This window comes from Vanessa cardui, chromosome 27, assembly GCF_905220365.1.
Source record: "Vanessa cardui chromosome 27, ilVanCard2.1, whole genome shotgun sequence".
Classification (NCBI taxonomy): Eukaryota; Metazoa; Arthropoda; class Insecta; order Lepidoptera; family Nymphalidae; genus Vanessa; species Vanessa cardui.
The window spans coordinates 1,845,542-1,863,960 of NC_061149.1; the positions used below are offsets into that span (position 1 = coordinate 1,845,542).

The 18,419-nt window shown below is 33.2% G+C and overlaps 5 protein-coding genes across 5 annotated transcripts; 1 reads left to right on the forward strand and 4 right to left on the reverse strand.

Moving 5' to 3' along the window:
• Positions 1-2,972: 2,972 nt before the first annotated feature.
• LOC124541161 (histone H4-like) lies at positions 2,973-3,299 on the reverse strand. The gene has a single exon (XM_047119020.1). It carries the CDS (start codon positions 3,282-3,284, stop codon positions 2,973-2,975), a length of 312 nt encoding a protein of 103 aa, XP_046974976.1. The 5' UTR covers positions 3,285-3,299.
• Positions 3,300-5,334: 2,035 nt separating this feature from the next.
• Positions 5,335-5,727, reverse strand: LOC124540939 (late histone H2B.L4-like). The gene has a single exon (XM_047118713.1). The coding sequence runs from the start codon at positions 5,725-5,727 to the stop codon at positions 5,335-5,337; it is 393 nt and encodes a 130-aa protein (XP_046974669.1).
• A 1,530-nt stretch (positions 5,728-7,257) lies between these two features.
• Positions 7,258-7,674, forward strand: LOC124541266 (histone H3). Its single transcript, XM_047119168.1, has one exon. It carries the CDS (start codon positions 7,264-7,266, stop codon positions 7,672-7,674), a length of 411 nt encoding a protein of 136 aa, XP_046975124.1. The 5' UTR covers positions 7,258-7,263.
• A 1,440-nt stretch (positions 7,675-9,114) lies between these two features.
• LOC124541119 (histone H2A, sperm-like) lies at positions 9,115-9,669 on the reverse strand. Its single transcript, XM_047118958.1, has one exon. It carries the CDS (start codon positions 9,530-9,532, stop codon positions 9,170-9,172), a length of 363 nt encoding a protein of 120 aa, XP_046974914.1. The 5' UTR covers positions 9,533-9,669; the 3' UTR covers positions 9,115-9,169.
• Positions 9,670-10,871: 1,202 nt separating this feature from the next.
• On the reverse strand, positions 10,872-15,324 carry LOC124540940. The gene is made up of 3 exons (XM_047118714.1): positions 14,863-15,324; positions 13,060-13,654; positions 10,872-10,955 (listed from the first exon to the last, which is right to left on the reverse strand). Exons 1-3 carry the CDS (start codon positions 15,255-15,257, stop codon positions 10,872-10,874), a joined length of 1,074 nt encoding a protein of 357 aa, XP_046974670.1. The 5' UTR covers positions 15,258-15,324.
• Between the last annotated feature and the right edge of the window lie 3,095 nt (positions 15,325-18,419).

Sequence of the window (18,419 nt, forward strand, 5' to 3'; positions counted from 1 at the left end):
CGTGTAATAAACGCGAAAATTTAAGAAAACATTAAATCAATACTTTATCTCTCCTGAAGTGGTTCACAATCAATACTGATACAAGATTGATTATTTTCTCCGGATCCTTCCAATTCGACGATTAAAGTAGGAATGACCATTTCTCGGCTTACTCCTAGTATTTAATGTTTACACGCCCCTCCTCCGACTGTAGCAACATCCGGTTTTGATTTATTTAAAAAAACAATTCAATTTAGTCAAAACCGGATGTAGACAAACAACGTAAATTGTAACAACTATTTAAATCGAATTATTTATGCTGGTAATACTTTAATAAATTAAAACAATGAAATATGATCATATTAAAATAAATATGACCTTGTACGGTTTTAATTTAACAAAAAAATTGATCGTAGACTAAGTTATATGTCAGTAAACTACTAATATAAATGAATAATCTGTATTAATATTATAAATGTGAAAGCAACTTCGAAATAACTGCCTATCTGTCCGTCGCTCTTTCACGACCGTTTGGATGTGAAAGAGTGACATTCGGATCAGCGGTTTCGCTAAACCGAATTTAATGAAATTTGGTATAAAGCAAATTTGGTATAAATCATCATCAAATAAATCCAAGAAAGGACATAGGTTCCTTTTTTGCCAGACACATGACAACCAACACCATAAATCGGGCGTGGCCGGGCGATTACTAGTATAGTATCAATGATTGACTGTGTGGGGTATTTGGGCGCAAGTCGCCATCTATCGGTAATGGTTGTCAAATAACGATGTTTGTATTTTAAGTTATCGTTCATATTATTATATTTTATTAGATAAATGTCTAAGAAACGTAAATATGTATTTTAATATATATCTGTAAACATGATGATGTTATTTATCAGACTCTAATAATTAATAGAGATTTGATTGTTTTATTCTTTAGAAGATGTGAGCTCATGTCGCCATTTATCGGCAATGGTTTTAAAATATTAATGATATTAATAAATAATTATATATTGTTAATTATCATTTTAATGTTTCCATTTTATTATGTATATTTGTAAAACACTACAATGTAATAAGTAAAACTAAAATGTGGATTCGTAATGAAGCGCCACCTATAATGTGTCGTAACGGACTATATAATATAAATGTTGGTTTATATTACTTATTTTAAGTAATTCACCTGTAATTGATTAAGAGCTGTATTTAAGAATAAGAATCTTATAAATATTCATTTTTAATATTAAACTGTATTTCAAGAATGAATTTGCAATACTTGCATAAATAATTATAAAAGTTGTAGTTGTGACTGTCCGTTTGAATGATTCTAGAAGAACGCTTTAGAAACGAAGATTGTTTTAGCAACGACACATCGCATTGACACTTTTTCGAAGAATTTACTTAATTTTATAAAATTGTTAATATCATGTAATAAATAATATTGAAACGGTTGCGTTTAATTGCAATGGAAGCTGACAACCCAACTATATCTCCGACAGGTACTATCCAGTAGATTTGGGGCGGTGGGCTTTGTGCAAGCCCGTAGGTACCACCCACTCATCAGTTATTCTACCGCCAAATAACAGTACTCAGTATTGTTGTGCTCCGGTTTGAAGGGTGAGTGAGCCAGCGTATCTACAGGCACAAGGGACATAACATCTTAGTTCCCAAGGTTGGTGGCATATTGTACGGTGTAAGGAATAGTTAATATTTCTTACAGCGTCATTGTCTATGGGTGATGGTGACCACTTAGCCAGTGTAAATATGCCTATATTTACACTGGGATATAACATCTGTCTCCAGGGTTGGTGGCACATTGACGATGTAAGGAATACTTAATATTTCTAACAGCGTCATTGTCTATGGGTGATGGTGACCACTTACCATCAGGTGGCCCGTATGCACGTCTTCAGTGTTCGAACCTCGCTTTGGAAGTTACTGGGTTTACTTAAGATCTAAGACTCGAAATTGTCCTGTTAACCTGTGACGTTTTTATTTCATGAAACCCTTAAGTGTTGGCACTATTTTTAAAAAAGATTAAACATGGAGGGTAGTTGCATGTAAAAAGACAAAGATTCATTAATAAAATTTGGCAGTTAGGGCACACTTGTATTAATGGCACCGTCCCATTCGAACACTACGTATCCATACAACTTGTATAGCCATAGTAAATGCTTTTTGGTATTTGGAGTCTATTCGAGATTATATATAAATATGAGAGTAACCTTAGCCTTCAATAAGATGTTATTACATTTGATTCTATAACATAATTTATATCACATAATTATTGCATATTATGAATATAGCAGGCGCTATTGAATTTACTTTATTATATACAATTATTATTGTAATTAATTGATCAATGATTTGTAATACTAATTTATATGGCATAGCATTTAATACTGGCATGTAACACTATTTCATATTTTAAATATGATTGAGCTGTCAATAGAAAACAATTGGACGATAGTATGGCATTGTAACAAAAGATTGGAGCATCATTGTTAAACGATAATATTAATTTGGCCATCCCGAACTACTGAAATTACACTAATTTACGCAGCGTTCCAAAATAGCTTAACAAATGATTTGAATTCTAAGTAACAATTTATTTGTAATTAAATACTATCTCAACTTGCATCTATATAATAAAAGAATAAAAACCTATACTAAAGGTTTGACAGGAATAGAAGGAAAACGTTTAATAAATAATTATTTATTTAAAATAAGTACAAAAAACAAAGATATATACATATGGAACAAAAACCATTAATTCTTTACCTGAACTTTAGATTTCGTATGAAAAAGCAGAATATTTCGCAACAACTGCCTTCTCTAGAATTTACTTATTAAAAAAAAATTGTGACGTCTCATCATGAAACAAAATAGTGCGGTCCTTAAAAGGACCTTGTTTGAAATCAATAAATAAAACAACCAAACAACATTACTTTATTAACATTTATAATCTATATAATTCTAAATTATTTAATTCACCCGCCAAAACCGTATAGTGTACGCCCTTGACGTTTAAGAGCGTATACGACGTCCATAGCTGTAACGGTCTTTCTCTTCGCGTGTTCGGTATATGTAACTGCGTCGCGTATTACATTTTCTAGGAATATCTTCAGAACGCCGCGAGTCTCTTCGTAAATGAGGCCGGATATTCTTTTAACACCTCCTCGTCTGGCCAATCTTCGTATCGCAGGCTTAGTGATGCCCTGGATATTGTCTCTGAGCACTTTCCGGTGACGCTTCGCGCCTCCCTTCCCAAGACCTTTCCCGCCTTTACCGCGACCTGTCATTTTGATGGATGATTTTGAAATGGCGCGGTTTCAGTTTGCTCGTCTGTATTTATAGACGAAGATTGTATTTTATTGTGACGGTAGTTTGAATTTATTTTTATTGCAGTTTTATTTGTATACCGTCATGCTTTTTCGTATATTTGATTGAATTTAAATTAAGAATATTTTAATTTTAATTATGTTAGTATATATATGTAATTATTAAATTTTCTATCAGTCATTATACAACATGTTTTTAAATGTTGTTTTTTTTTTAATTGGAATTTCGCGATAGTTATATTATTTTTCGTCTTATTATAACCTAATATAGTTTTAACAAAGATAGATAACAATTATTCTAAAAGTTACACAATAGAATTTCCTTATTTCTAAACGTTATTGATACAAATAAATTATATAATTTTAATCTACAACGGGAGAAACAGAAAATTAAAAACGTGCAAAGAACTAAGTGCTAACATGTTTTTAACTCAACAATGAGTATCTAATAATAATCATTTAATTATCAAAATTTAAAAAAAGAACACAAATGACACAAATAAACACCATGACAATTATAAATACAATTGAGACAAAACTAATATAAAAAAAATAATAATATTTAATTTAATATCTGAAAATAATGAAAATATCTGAAAGCTTTTGTATCTTTTAATACAAAGATTATTTTTTTTAAATAATATGATTGGCGTTGACGAGTAATATTGAAAGTCATATAATATTTTGTTTTAAAGTATTTAAATTTAGAGAAAATGATGATTACAGTAAACAACTGTCGATTTAATTTTTTATAGCATAGGGAAAGAGAAAGGTGCATTATAAAATTTAAATAGAAACTGCGATAATTTATATTATGTTTATTTATTAGTAATGAAAAATAAACAGCTTAAAATCACTATATTTTAAGTAATACATCAAATTAGTAAAGAACCGTCTAAATATTGTCTTAGAAACTGTACCTTCGATTTTTTTTAATGGCTTTTGTTTATGACAAGAGGGGACAAATTATTTACCAATGTCACAAGTAGTAGTAAACTCTGTTAACCCATAACCTAAAACAATACAACAATATATACATAATTAGATAAACATATAACTTTATTATTAAGACAACAAATAAGAACGATCACAAAAATATTTACAACGTAATTATTACGCTCAATATATTTACATAAAAATTTACAAAGTGGACTAAACACACACATTAACAAACATTCAACATTCATAGGTATGGAACTTCGGGAGGAAAGTCGAGGGAATGTTGAGGAGCGACGTATACGGGATGGAACCTTCGATTTATATTAAATTTTGTATTGTATTGATTGCCAACATTTTGACATCACATCATTATCCTCTTTTCAATTATTAATGTCAATAAACTTTAGCCGGGTAGCCTTGTTCGTCGAGGCCAACTCTGTTCGGAAACGTTTTAATGTGTAAGAAAAAAACGAATGCTATAATAAAAAAAAATTATGTGAAATTGGATCATTATTATAATACATAGTATAATATATACAGATCTTTAAGCTGTTATATATTCAGAGCTGAGATGGCCCAGTGGTTATAAAGCGTGCATCTTAACCGATGATTTCGGGTCCAAACCCAGGCAAGCACCACTATACATATATATGTGCTTAATTTGTATTTATAATTCATCTCGTGCTCGGCGGTGAAGGAAAACATCGTGAGGAAACCTGCATGTGTCTAATTTCATCGAAATTCTGCCACATGTGCATTCCAACAACCCGCATTGGAACAGCGTGGTGGAATATGTTCCAAACCCTCCTTAATGGAAGAGGAGGCCTTAGCCCAGCAGTGGGAAATTTACAGGCTGTTACTTTACTTTTTACTTTAAGCTACATAAACAATCTAGAAATATGTTATGTATAAAATAACCCTGTAACAAAATTAGACGTCACCTCATCGTAAAAACATGAAAAGAGTTCGGTCCTCAAAAGGACCATGTTAAATTATAAATAATTAAAATAATCAAACGAAAACAATTAATTTATTAATATATCAAAATGTCAAACAATCGTAACCGTTTCCATCAAGGCATTTTCGAGTCCCTTTCCTGACTGTTGTGGTACATCGTGATCGCCTTCATCGCTTCTATGTCCGCGTGCTTCGCCAGTTCGCCGGGTATCAACAGTTTGATCGCCGATTGTATCTCCCGACTGCCCAGTGTCGTCTTCTTGCTGTGACTCGCTAACCTCCCAGCTTCCGATGCGATCTTCTCCAACATATCATTGACGAAATTGTTCATAATTAGCATCGAATGCCGCGATATACCGAAATTTTCCTTCGTAACGCTCCGTAATAGTTTAAATAGATATATCGAGAAGCTCTGGTAATTCTTCTTTTTCATCTTCTTCGTTTTCGCTATCGGCTTCTCTATTACTTCCTTCTTCTTCTTTGCGTGTAATGTTGCTTTGGGTACCATTTTTATGAATCAATTTCGTTCGGTATATCGCTTTATATTAAACCTTTTCGTATTTTCATGACTCTTTTATGCATTCTGTGATGACAACAACTGTTACAGTTGTGTGATTAGCAAATGCTATCAACCAATCGGAACACAGGTTAAATATTTTACAAAACATTATTCGATCGCCAAGTAGCAATCCGTCAGCAACGAGAGTGAGGGAGATAGTGTAATGATTAGAGGGACAAGTTAGACACGTACAAAATATATTATTATCTTTAGGGAATGAGCTCATATGTGGTAACAATTTACTATTGAATCATAAAATAGCTCTTTTATTGAATAAAAATAATATATATTTAGCATCAGAAGTGAAATAGATTAAAAAAAGACAAGAACATAAATTACTTTAATCAGAATATAAACAACTTCAATCATTTACAAATAAACAAAATAGTTCTAACTTCGAAAATATCTTAACATAAATAAATCACCAAATCATACATATTGAAGTAATTTATTTACTCAGTTGAGCTTACAAATCCAAATAAAACTCAAATAACACTTATAACAAATTACAAGTCGCACCGATATTGACCTTACTGTTCGCGCCCAAAAAGATAGAATCATGACAGCTTGATGCGGTTTCGCGCCCTTTTGTTTTTTTTTTTTATTTTCTTCTTTCCAGCCAGTTGCATAGTTAAAGGAATCTCCTAAATATATCTTATTTCTGCGCTAATACGTCTCAAACTTAGGAACTAAGATGTTATGTACCTTGTGCCTGTAGTTATACTGGCTAACTCAGCCTTCTAACTGAAACGCAACAATAATGAGTACTCCTGTTTGGCGGTAGAATATTAAGTGGATGGAACTATACAGACGGGCTTGTACAAAGCCCTGCCAGTACGTACATTTTTATTCGACATCCATTGAAAATAATTAATATTACAAAATAAACTTTAACGTGCAGTTTACATATTAACATACAAAAGTTCTTTGAGGAAGTTTAAGAGAAACTATTTAGTACTAGTAGTCACCCGCGGCTTCGCTTGCCTTTTGAGGTGTTGATTGTCATGTGTCAGGCAAAAAAGTAGCCTTCCTTTATTGGAGTTCAAGTTTTGCTTCATATCAAATTTCATGAAATTCGTTTAGTGATTTGGTCGTGAATGAGTAACAGACAGACAAAGTTACTTTCACATTTACATTTATAATATTAATATAGATAAGAAAGATAGATAGATAAGAATCAGATTTAAAGCATTAAATAGGTTTTGTTGTATTCCTGAAGAACAGATCATAATTAGAACAAAATTGCCCAAATAAAAAAATAATATTATCTATATGTAATAAAAGTAAAAATAATTAATGGTATCATACTACGTCCTTCATAATTATATTATATTTAATTAAAAAAACAAAGCAAAGACAAATTAAAAAAGAGGGTACTTCATAATATTAAAAAAAAAAATTGTGGTGGGGATGTAAAAAAAACTATAAATAAGACATCGAAACGTTCCAAATACATTACGACAAGGATTTATGATAACGAACAAGATGGCGCGCACGAAACAAACCGCTCGAAAATCAACCGGCGGCAAAGCGCCTCGGAAACAGCTAGCGACAAAAGCCGCTAGAAAAAGCGCTCCAGCGACTGGAGGCGTCAAGAAACCCCACAGATATCGTCCGGGAACCGTCGCTTTGAGAGAAATAAGACGATATCAGAAGAGTACAGAACTACTGATAAGAAAGTTACCGTTTCAAAGATTAGTCAGAGAAATCGCTCAGGATTTCAAAACGGACTTGCGTTTTCAGAGTTCAGCGGTAATGGCGCTTCAAGAGGCTAGTGAAGCGTATTTAGTTGGACTGTTTGAAGATACGAACTTATGTGCGATTCACGCGAAGAGGGTTACTATAATGCCTAAGGATATCCAATTAGCGAGAAGAGTGCGCGGTGAGAGGGCGTAACGTTATTACAGAAATATATAATATGTTTATGTTTATAAAGATTTACTGAGTAAAATACACCGAGAGTAACAAGACAAAGCCCTTTTCAGGGCTGCATGTTGATGTTTCACGACGAGACATTTAAAAAAAGTCTTCTATTTTTAAATGCTTATGTTTTTTTTAAACTGCTAATTGTATAAACAATACAAGATATACGTTCCGATTTTGTTTCAGTGTGAAGATTTAATGTCCGATAGCAGCGCCACTTACGACATTATCAAAAAACATTGTTTTTAAACGCACGTAAAGCAATGTGAAATTTTTATCAACTAAAAAACTTTAAATTTATTTTGAATAAATGAGGTCATTCTTAAATTGTAATTATTTTCATTTATAAATATTTTTATGATTTGTTTTTTTTTTAACTTTTTACCGTAATTGATACTTGAGTAGAAAATATGAATATTAATTACAATTTAACTATTAATATTTATAAGCAAATTAGCTTCATCAAAAGTATAACACCTCGCCTCATTGCCTCCACTGGTGACAGGAGGACTGGTTCGTTTTTTGCCCAGAGGATCGGAATTGCGATTCAACGGGGAAATGCTGCTAGCATTCTTGCCACCATTCCACGCGGTCAAGATTTATAAAGTAACTAGTTTTAGTTCATATTTGTATATATATATTTAAGCATTTAATGTTGTTAATTTTTATGTTAATAAAAGTTTAATTTAACTTAAAATATTACATTGATATAAGACCTTGTTTACAACACTTTTTTTTCAATTGAAAAGTAGCCTGTGTCCTTTCTCAGATATTGATAACATCTATATTAATACTATTTTATAAATTTGAAATTAACTCTGTCTGAAACTACTGGACATATCTAAATGAAATTTGGTGCACAAATGGTCTACAGCCTAGAAAAGGGTATACGTCAAAAAACATTACGAGTAACTACGATTACTGATAGTTACTCTTTATCACCTACCCGCATGAATTTAAGGCTTTGTATTTTATTTGATAAATATTAAAAATAAATTAATTCCAAACATTGTAAAAATGTCTTTTTTATGGAATAGGTTGGCGGACGAGCATATGGACCACGAGCATATGGAGCATATGATGGTAAGTGGTCACCATCACCCAGAGACAATAACGCTGTAAGATATATTAACTATTCCTTACATCGTCAATGCGCCACCAACCTTGGGAACTAAGATATTATGTCCCTTGTCCCTGTAGTTACACTGGCTCACTCACCCTATAACCGGAACACAACAATACTGAGTACTGTTGTTTGCCGGTAGAATAACTGATGAGTAGGTGGTACCCAGACGGGCTTGAAAGCCCTACCACCAAGTAAACTTTTGTTTGTTGTGTCTTAAATTGACAACATTTTAACGTCAAGTGTTTGAAACATAAACATGCAGCCCTTAAAAGGACTTTGTCGTTCAGATCATTCGTTCGACCTACATCAAAATAAATACATAAATAAAAATATAATAATAATTTATTGAGATTGAGAACTCTTTACGGTTTTCTTCGGAAGTAATTGCGAATGAATCGCTGGCAACACACCGCCCTGCGATATGGTAACACCGGACAGCATTCTGTTCAACTCTTCGTCGTTCTTAATCGCGAAAAGAATATGGCGTGGGATGACACGAGATTTATTATTTTCCTTTGCTACTTCCGCTGCTAACTCCAGTATTTCCGCTGATAGATATTCTAGGGCTGCTGCTAAGTAGACCGGAGCTCCACCCCCAATCCTTGGCGCGTAGTTCCCTTTCTTCAAGATCTTGTGAATCCTTCCAACTGGAAAATGGAGACCAGCGCGTGATGATCTGGATTTGCTTTTCTTTTTAGACGACATTATTTTTCGCTTCAAGTTGTTACGAGCGCGGTTTGACAACGACTGAACAGAGCGCGCCTTCAACGCGTCTTATATACGTGTTAGTCGCAGCTGATTGGTTGTTGATCGTGATACAATTATGTCAAATCAACTTGTTTCGAGCGCGGTTTGGCAGTGACTGAGCGCTATACAGCCATTGCGTGCGTTATATAAGCATTAGTGGGTTGGCAACTGATTGGATCTAGAGGGAGTTACTAATTATTAATGGTAAATGAAGTATATTTTTGTCTCAGAATTGGAATATATATTTTTATTAATGAATATGGAAATTAATATAATGTATCGGATTTAAGGGTGAGGAAAATATTTACACACATAATACACATTTAAAGTACGTAAGTCAAATATATTTAAAAAAAGACAAGTATTTAAATACTTAAAACAATTTACTAACAAACCAAAAATAGTTATAACTTAGTATCATACATATTTAAGTAAACTACTCACTTAGCTAAGCTTACAACTCCAAAATAAAATACAACGAAAATTTTTCAATAAATTACAAGCCAAGTAAATGTCAACCTTAGTCCGCACCGAATAGAAAAAATAATGGCGGTTCAATTTAGTTTCGCGCGCTTTTGTTTTTTTTTTTAATTTGTTCTAGCCTATTTTATGGATAAAGGAATCTCCTATACATACTTATATATCATGGATAGATATGCATATATATATTTAATATTTATTTATATAATTCTGGAATAAACTTTGCCCCAAGAAGGATTTATTGACTTGGCGTTATAAGCTTATCCTTACGTTGGCACATACCATGATTATTACGGATTTTATCACACTTTTATAATCAATCAATGTTTAAAAGGTGAGATGGCCCAGCGGTTAGAACGCGTGCATCTTAACCGATGATTACGGTTTCAAGCCCAGATAAGCACCACTGAATATAGATGTTGATTTGTGATTATAATTCATTTCGGTTGTGAAGGAAAACATTGTGAGGAAACCTGCATGTGTCAACTTTAATAGAAATTCTGCCACATGTATATTGTGTATTTCGCCAACCCGTATTTCAGCAGCGTTGTGGAATATGCTCCAAGCCTTCTTCTCAAAGGGAGAGGAGGCCTTAGCCCAGCAGTGGTAAATTTACAGACTATTATTATTTGTTGTGTGATTGTTTGTTTGTTTGTGTGCGCGCCCAGTATGTCACAATATATCATATGCCCAGTATAATATGCTCACATGTCATGACGTCACAAGGTACACAGACTAAGGGCGCATTTTCATTGGTCGATAAGTAGGGGGGGTTTCTGTAACGCATGCCATAGGGCCCACAAAGAGTTTATCGTTTTCACTGGTCGTCAGAGCCCGCATGCGGGGAGCCATTTTCACTGGTCGTTAGAGCCTGCATTTGAAGTGCGAGAGAATTAGGTACCTACAGTTTGGCAGTGGGTTTTGAGATAAGCAGACGTACTCGCCATGGATCAACAATTATTGCTTTGTGGAGCAATTTTGACTGTTTGCGGTGTATTAAAAAAGGAAATTAATAACTTCTTTGAAGAAAAAGAAAAAGAGATTTTGGATGCGAAATTTACTAAAAAGTAGAAAGCTGCAAGGTCCTTCTAATACAACAACAACAACAACAACAGCCTGTAAATTCCCACTGCTGGGCTGAATACCTCCTCTCCCTTTGAGGAGAAGGTTTGGAACATATACCACCACGCTGTTCCAATGCGGGTTGGTGGAATACACATGTGGCAGAATTTCTATGAAATTTGTCACATGCAGGTTTCCTCACGATGTTTTCCTTCACCGTTGAGCACGAGATGAATTATAAAGACAAATTAAGCACATGAATCAGCGGTGCCTGCCTGGGTTTGAACCCGCTATCATAGGTTAAGATGCACGTGTTCTAACCACTGGGCCATCTCGACGCTTCTAATACGTTGTGTGCAAACTTGAATCCGGCATTGGAATATGATGCACAATATCATGATATTTTTTTCAGAATACCTAAAAACTTATTTGACGATTTATTTAGAAAGGTAGAAAAAAGAATTGAAAAAAAAGACACATTATTTCGTGAGGCTCTTCCTGCATCAAAACTTGAGGTCACCTTACGTTATTTATCAACTGGAGATTCTTACAAAAGTTTATATTAATAAATTGCAATATTCTTAAAAAATTGGAAGGTTTCGAAGTTTTAATTACGTTACGTATAGTACGACACAAATTAGATGTAGCATCGGAAAATGCAGTGGAATGAAAATAAAACCGATTACTGCCGATTTATACAACCAATAGAAATAGCTCCCTATCGCGCCATTCGACGCTATTCGTCGCTATAGATTCACACGTCAGAGAAAGCAAGAGCATGAGCATCGACGTGTCAAATTGACGAATATATTAGGTCAGATGATATTACAAGTTATTACATTTGTGCAAAGATCATATTCGCGTGAGAAATAAATATTGATAATTTGGGATAGCGTACTTAATTCGGATGTGATCGGTTTACGAATTTTGCCGATGAGACATCTAAGTTGTGTCGTACTATACGTACATACGTTAAGAAGTTTTAATTGAGCAGAATACACTTCCGGTCACCTAAAGCGTACCATCCTTTTTTATGGACACCAATTTATTGAACTATGTATATTGAAATGCCGTTTTCGGAGTGTTATCGACAGAAACAACAAATTAGTTTACAAAATATTGTTTTTAAATATACGTTCTTAGAAATAGTTTTATTTGAAAGAAAGAAAGAAAGAAAGAAAGAGAGAGAAAGAGAGAGAGAGAGAGAAAGAAAGAAAGAAAGAAAGAAAGACAGAAAGAAATTTTCTTCTCTTCTTTCGAAAAATCTTTCTTTCTTTATTTCTTTCAAATAGTTTTATTTAAATTTTTTTTATCTTTTCATTTGATAACCAAAAATGTATCGTTTTTCTCCGATGTACGGATATTGTGTACAACCATCTCTAAATATTGACTAACAAAATATTTCTTTATTGTTATCAGTTTCAAATTTCAATGTCTGGTGGATTATAAAGTGGTTCGATTTTGGTGTCCACGAGTGTAGTAATCATTTAATCAACATCAAATAATAAAATGAAATAAAAATGCCTTACCAGGCAAATAGATGTTGCATATTTGTAAATAATATATAAAATTGCTTCATATGTTTGTGAAACTGATGTTGTTGAAATCGTCTTCATAGTTAGATAAATTACACACAGACAGGGCCGTATGCAAGGGAGGGCAACCGGGGCAACTGCCCTGGGGCCTCCACATAAGTGGGGGCCACAGTTTTCAGCAGGTTAACAAATACCGAGATATAGACAAATTATAATAATGTTACTACTTAATATCTGAAAAGTTACCGATAAAAAGTAAATAAATCATAGCTGACTGATTGAAATAAAAAAAAAACTAAATCATTCATAATAATATAATTATTAGGGTGTTCACCCTTCTGTTGGTCTAGGGCCTCCATTGCTTTGTGGCCCCGGGGCCTCTAGACTTTTAAATCCGCCTCTGGATACAGATGCGGATCTTAAATATCCTGGATTTTCTGGATCAGAGATATCGGACGTCGAGGTACCATAGGAAAACAACGAAGATTTGGTTTGCCGTCTCAATGCTTTTAATTGAATTTCCGATAAAGCCTTTTGAATATCTGTTTTTGCAATAATTGAAAACTCGCGTGGCAATGTACGTAATGTCGAGGCTATATATCTCCCAAAAATGTCGAATTCGTCTTCTTTATTTTGTAGTAACGATGTTGTATTTTTAGTAACATTCTCGGCAATTTTATTCATTTTGTCAATGGCTTCATGTACCTCGTCCTGTCTTCTATTTGATTTGCCCCTTTTCTTCGTTGCTAGTTTTGATGGCACAGTGAATTTAGATGAAGGCGTTTCGGTTAGTTCTTGAACTCGATTTTCAATAATTTCATCCGCAGCAGAGTTTTCTTCTCTATCATTCTCTTCTAATACCGTATTATTATTTTCGAAGTCAACAGTATCAGTAGCTACTTCCGAATTTTCATCGATCTGTAAATAGAAAATATTCATGATTATATGTTTTGAGACTTTTTTCAGGTCCCAAACACAGAACAAAAATGGATGGATATAAAAACTGGATTTCAGTTAAAATGGAATTTTCCTGGATGTATTGGGGCAATTGATGGTACAACATATAAACTGTAGTGGATCTGAGTTCTATAATTATAAAAAAACTTTTAGCATTGTTTTACTGGTTTGTGTCGATGATGATTATTCATTCACTTATATCGATATTGGAGCAAAGGGCAGATATTCTGACGGCGGAGTTTTTAATAATTGTTCTTTAAAACAAGCAATTGATGACGGTAGTCTGAATATTCCAGCAGACAGTGTTATTGTCGCGGATGCTGCATTCCCGCTTCAAAATAATATAATGAAACCATACCCGAGAAATAATCTAACGACACGGCAAAATATTTTTAATTATCTTTCAAGGGCTCGACGAATTGTAGAAAATGCGTTCGGTATATTGGCAAGCCGATTTCGAATTTTTGAAAAACCAATAGCCAACAACGTCAAGAATACCATAATAATAACAAGGACATCTTGCGCGCTTCATAATTGGCTAAGAAAAAATGATTCTAATTATCTTGAACCTGGACTTGCGAATTATGAAGATATCTCTACTGGTATAACAATTAATGGCTCCTGGAAACAAGTACCTCTTCGAAACTTCGAAACATGGGAGAAGATTTAATTCCTTAGATAGATTCCTTCCTAGATTTAGAATAAAACCCTACAGTATATCTATCAAAAAACAATACGAGAATACTTTAACAAATATGTTTTTTACAAATTACCTTTTACACAATAATATACTGGATCAATCAAGGGGCTCGTATCGCTTCTTTCTTTTGATTGTTGGGGCAAGGGCACCGTGGCTGACACCGGCTCCAAATATACCAATAACTATAACTACCTTATATAATCGTAAATCGACTTTTAAGTAGTCTAATATTTTTCATTTCACTTAACTTAGGATGACTCTAAAAAATATGCTGAATACGCAATTATTTTTATTACTTTTTCGTGCATATTCATTTGTTTTAAAATAGTGTTTTGTTTGAAGTCGGTTTTTCTTTTTGTTAAAATTTTATTTATTCACTAACATTCCGGAACAATTTGAGGGTAGACTGCACTAGGGACAGTCTATAAGTATGGATAAGTGTATTAGATTGTCTCGTGTTACTCCAAAAAATGTCTAAATAATGAAATATATAAAAAAAAAGTGATATTTTATATAATATTATATTTCTTAAAAATATATATTAAATAACCTACTTAATTAGGATTGTCTTTGATAACATAAATAAAGTTTGTATACTTACATTTGAAAATGTCCTCTCTTTATTTTTAAATGCTCTTAAAAAGCCATCGGCAATTGAAAACCACGACACCTTCGGTTTATAAACAGAATCTCGGTCGCTTTCGGATCGAGTGCTCTTTTTAATTTTTTTTAATTCCTGATAGTACGATGACCTTAAATTTTTAATTTTTTTCGGTATATCTTTGTCTGAGACGCCACTAATGTTTAACATTTCCGCAATTTGTTTGTACGCACTTTGTCTTGCGTCATGATTTTTATACAAAGCACTCGATACGTTCCACAAACATTCGTAGTCTCGATAGATCTCTGCGAGTTTCAGCATTTGTGAATCCGAAAACCGTTCAGCCATTTTGTTCCCACGCTGCGTAAATCAACAGCGTTAATAATATAAATAATGCGCGTAGTATTGATGACGTCTAATAAATGACTGAACGGAGGCGAGCCACCGCACGCTTTGTATCGACCGAGTTATCGACTGACTAGTTTCATTGGTCGTTATCCCGAATGCGGAAATCAGTCGAGTCGAGATGGCCCAGTGGTTCGAACGCGTGCATCTTAACCGATGATTGCGGGTTCAAGCACCGCTGTTTCATGTGCTTAATTTATCTTTATAATTCATCTCGTGCTCTGCGGTGAAGGAAAACATCGTGAGGAAACAGTCATGTGCCAAATTTCATAGAAATTCTGCCACATGTGTATTCCACCAACCCGCATTGGAACAGCGTGGTGGAATATGTTCCAAACCTTCTCCTCAAAGGGAGAGGAGGCCTTTAGCCCAGCAGTGGGAATTTTACAGGCTGTTGTTGTTGTTGTTGTAGCTCGCATGCGGGTACTCCCCGCAATCGGGCTAACTACCGACTTATCGACCAATTAAAATGCGCCTTTAAGACTTGATAAAGGAATTAATTTGAAACTGACGAAGGTTTTCTTACTCTGAATGTATGAATGTACTTCGTAGAAACCGCACGTAAAAACTAGTTGAATGATAGAATGCGGGTCCTTTGACAGTTCATGGGCAGATGTTGACAACATTTCTCTCAGTTATTCGAAAGCAAAATTAAAATTATTTTGAATTTTAAAGAGTTGAATTTTCATAGTGTAATTCGCTTGTTACTATTTTTAACATATACATATGAATACATACCGGATTTACCAATAGGCTAAGCAGGCTGGAGCCTATGGCGGCGGATTTAGAGGGGCGGAAAATTTAGTCAAATCTCTTATTAATATATCTTACAGAAATTTAAAAAAAACTTATAATTATAAATATACACATACACCGCTATGTAGTGACGAGTGTACGGTTTACGGACGCGGAAACCGTACACTCGTCACTACATAGCGGGTTGGAAAAATAATCTAGTAACTGACAGAAATATCACCTAGTTTATAATCATACTAATAACGGGAAAAACCGATGTAATGATAATAGAACACAAATCGTAAATGTTGCAAAAAATGTAAGGGTAAATTGAATAGCCTACTAGCGGCAGATTTGTAAATCCGCCACTGTATGTATTATCCTATGTATTATATTATGTATGTATTATTATATTATCCCAACTTACTTAAAACTGTAATAAGTAAATTTATAAAACAAAATTTACTTATTAGAGTTTCTTATAATTCTAAGCGGATGTCTACCCCCTAAGAAATCTGTCTGTCAAATTTCAAGTTTGTGAGTGCTATAGCTGTCGAGATTTTGTGATTAAACATAGAGTAATATTATGCTTTTACATATATAGTAGATTATTACAATATCCATCATTGAAAAATTCACGAATAGTGAACATTACTAACAATAGTATGTTTATATATTTCGCGAGCATCATTTATAACCCTAAAATAGCTATATGAATAATATGAAAGTATCTCCAAGACTACTAATAGGCTACTTTTTTGTCTGACACATGACAACCAATCCCCTAAAAGTGTTTAAAAAAATCTGCGAGTAAAGTCACGGGCTACAACTAATACTAAATAATACGACGTACTACAATTTTAATTCAGTGACATGACACAGGCTACTTGTTTTAAAAAACAACACCCTAAAACGCGAGCAAAGTCGCTGGCTACAACTAGTATTTTAATTCAATGACATTTTTAAAACACTTTCAAATCGAAAAGGTTGATAGTCCCCTCTCACAGCTGGCAGGCAGATGTTTGTAACGGTTCCTGGCACGTGTTACCGGTAGAAGTGAACTTCATATCTAATGTTATATTAAAAAAATATGTGTAGGTTAGTACTTTACAAAATTATTAAAAAAAAAAGTATTTACTCTAATTATTAGGTGATGTAATATTTTATTTTTTGGCTGTTTGTCGTGATGACTTTGTCAATTTAATTTAAAAAAATATATGGAATATGTTTAAATATCTTATTTAACTATAAACTATGTTTAATATTTTTTATTAACATGGTTATTTTTATTATTAAATATTTAATACGTAATATTTACAATGTTTTTTATTTTTATTTGGTGGTAATCGATATTTCGACATTAAAACACATGGTAAATATCCCGTATTAATAATTATTATTTAACACGATTCAACAATTGTTTATAGTAATAGTTTTAAATACATATCTGATTAATAGTAATATATATTGTTTATTTGTATGGTCGCAGATTCGATTGTAACTCTAGATTACTAATTCAAGCTTCACGCTTAATTGTAGGGAATATTAACGTAAGTATTCCCTTGTAAGCATTGTTTGTCAATATTCTTTAAAAAGGTTTTATATTTGACATATTTCTTTGCCGCGTTTTTTTCTTATTTAAACTTTTTTTTAATGTTGCTTATATTTGTTATCTATATTATCTAATTATATTAATACGTAAAGAGCGTAATTAGCTGTTTCTTTTGTTTTTTGTATTTAATAATTTTGTTTTATTTTTCATTCTTTTTTCTGATGATTGTGGTATACAATAAAGTATATTTATTACAAAGTTTGTTTGTTTGAACAAAACTCACCGGTTTAATTTAAAAAATAAAATTGCGTTAAATACTCCATTTATATATAAGTATTCATATATATTATATGCTATAGATTCAGAAACCTAAAGCGGTTGAAACCACGTCGAACGTTTATATTATAAAACTTTTGAAGTAATAACGGAACCAAAATAAAAATGATTACAATAAACAGCGGATCCCTAAATTGTCACCCTACAAAAACGCTTCATCCGTTCAAAGCTCATTCAATAATTGCACAACACTTTAAAAAAAACCACCTCATTCTTATTATCACGAACATACGGTATAAAATCGAAAATCAACCGAAATGGACATACGTCGTTATTCAATTCGGAAATTTTTCGTGTAATTTGAGTACAAACGATTATGAGCGTTATGTTTTATAGCATAGAGAATAAATTGAATTGTTCATTTGAATTTCGAATAGCGCGTGCTACACAGGGGTGCGCGCGCGCCGTTTCCGACCCCAACTATTTTTCGAAAATGGAATACTTCAGTTGACCGTTGAACGTTGGAACGTTAACACCTTATT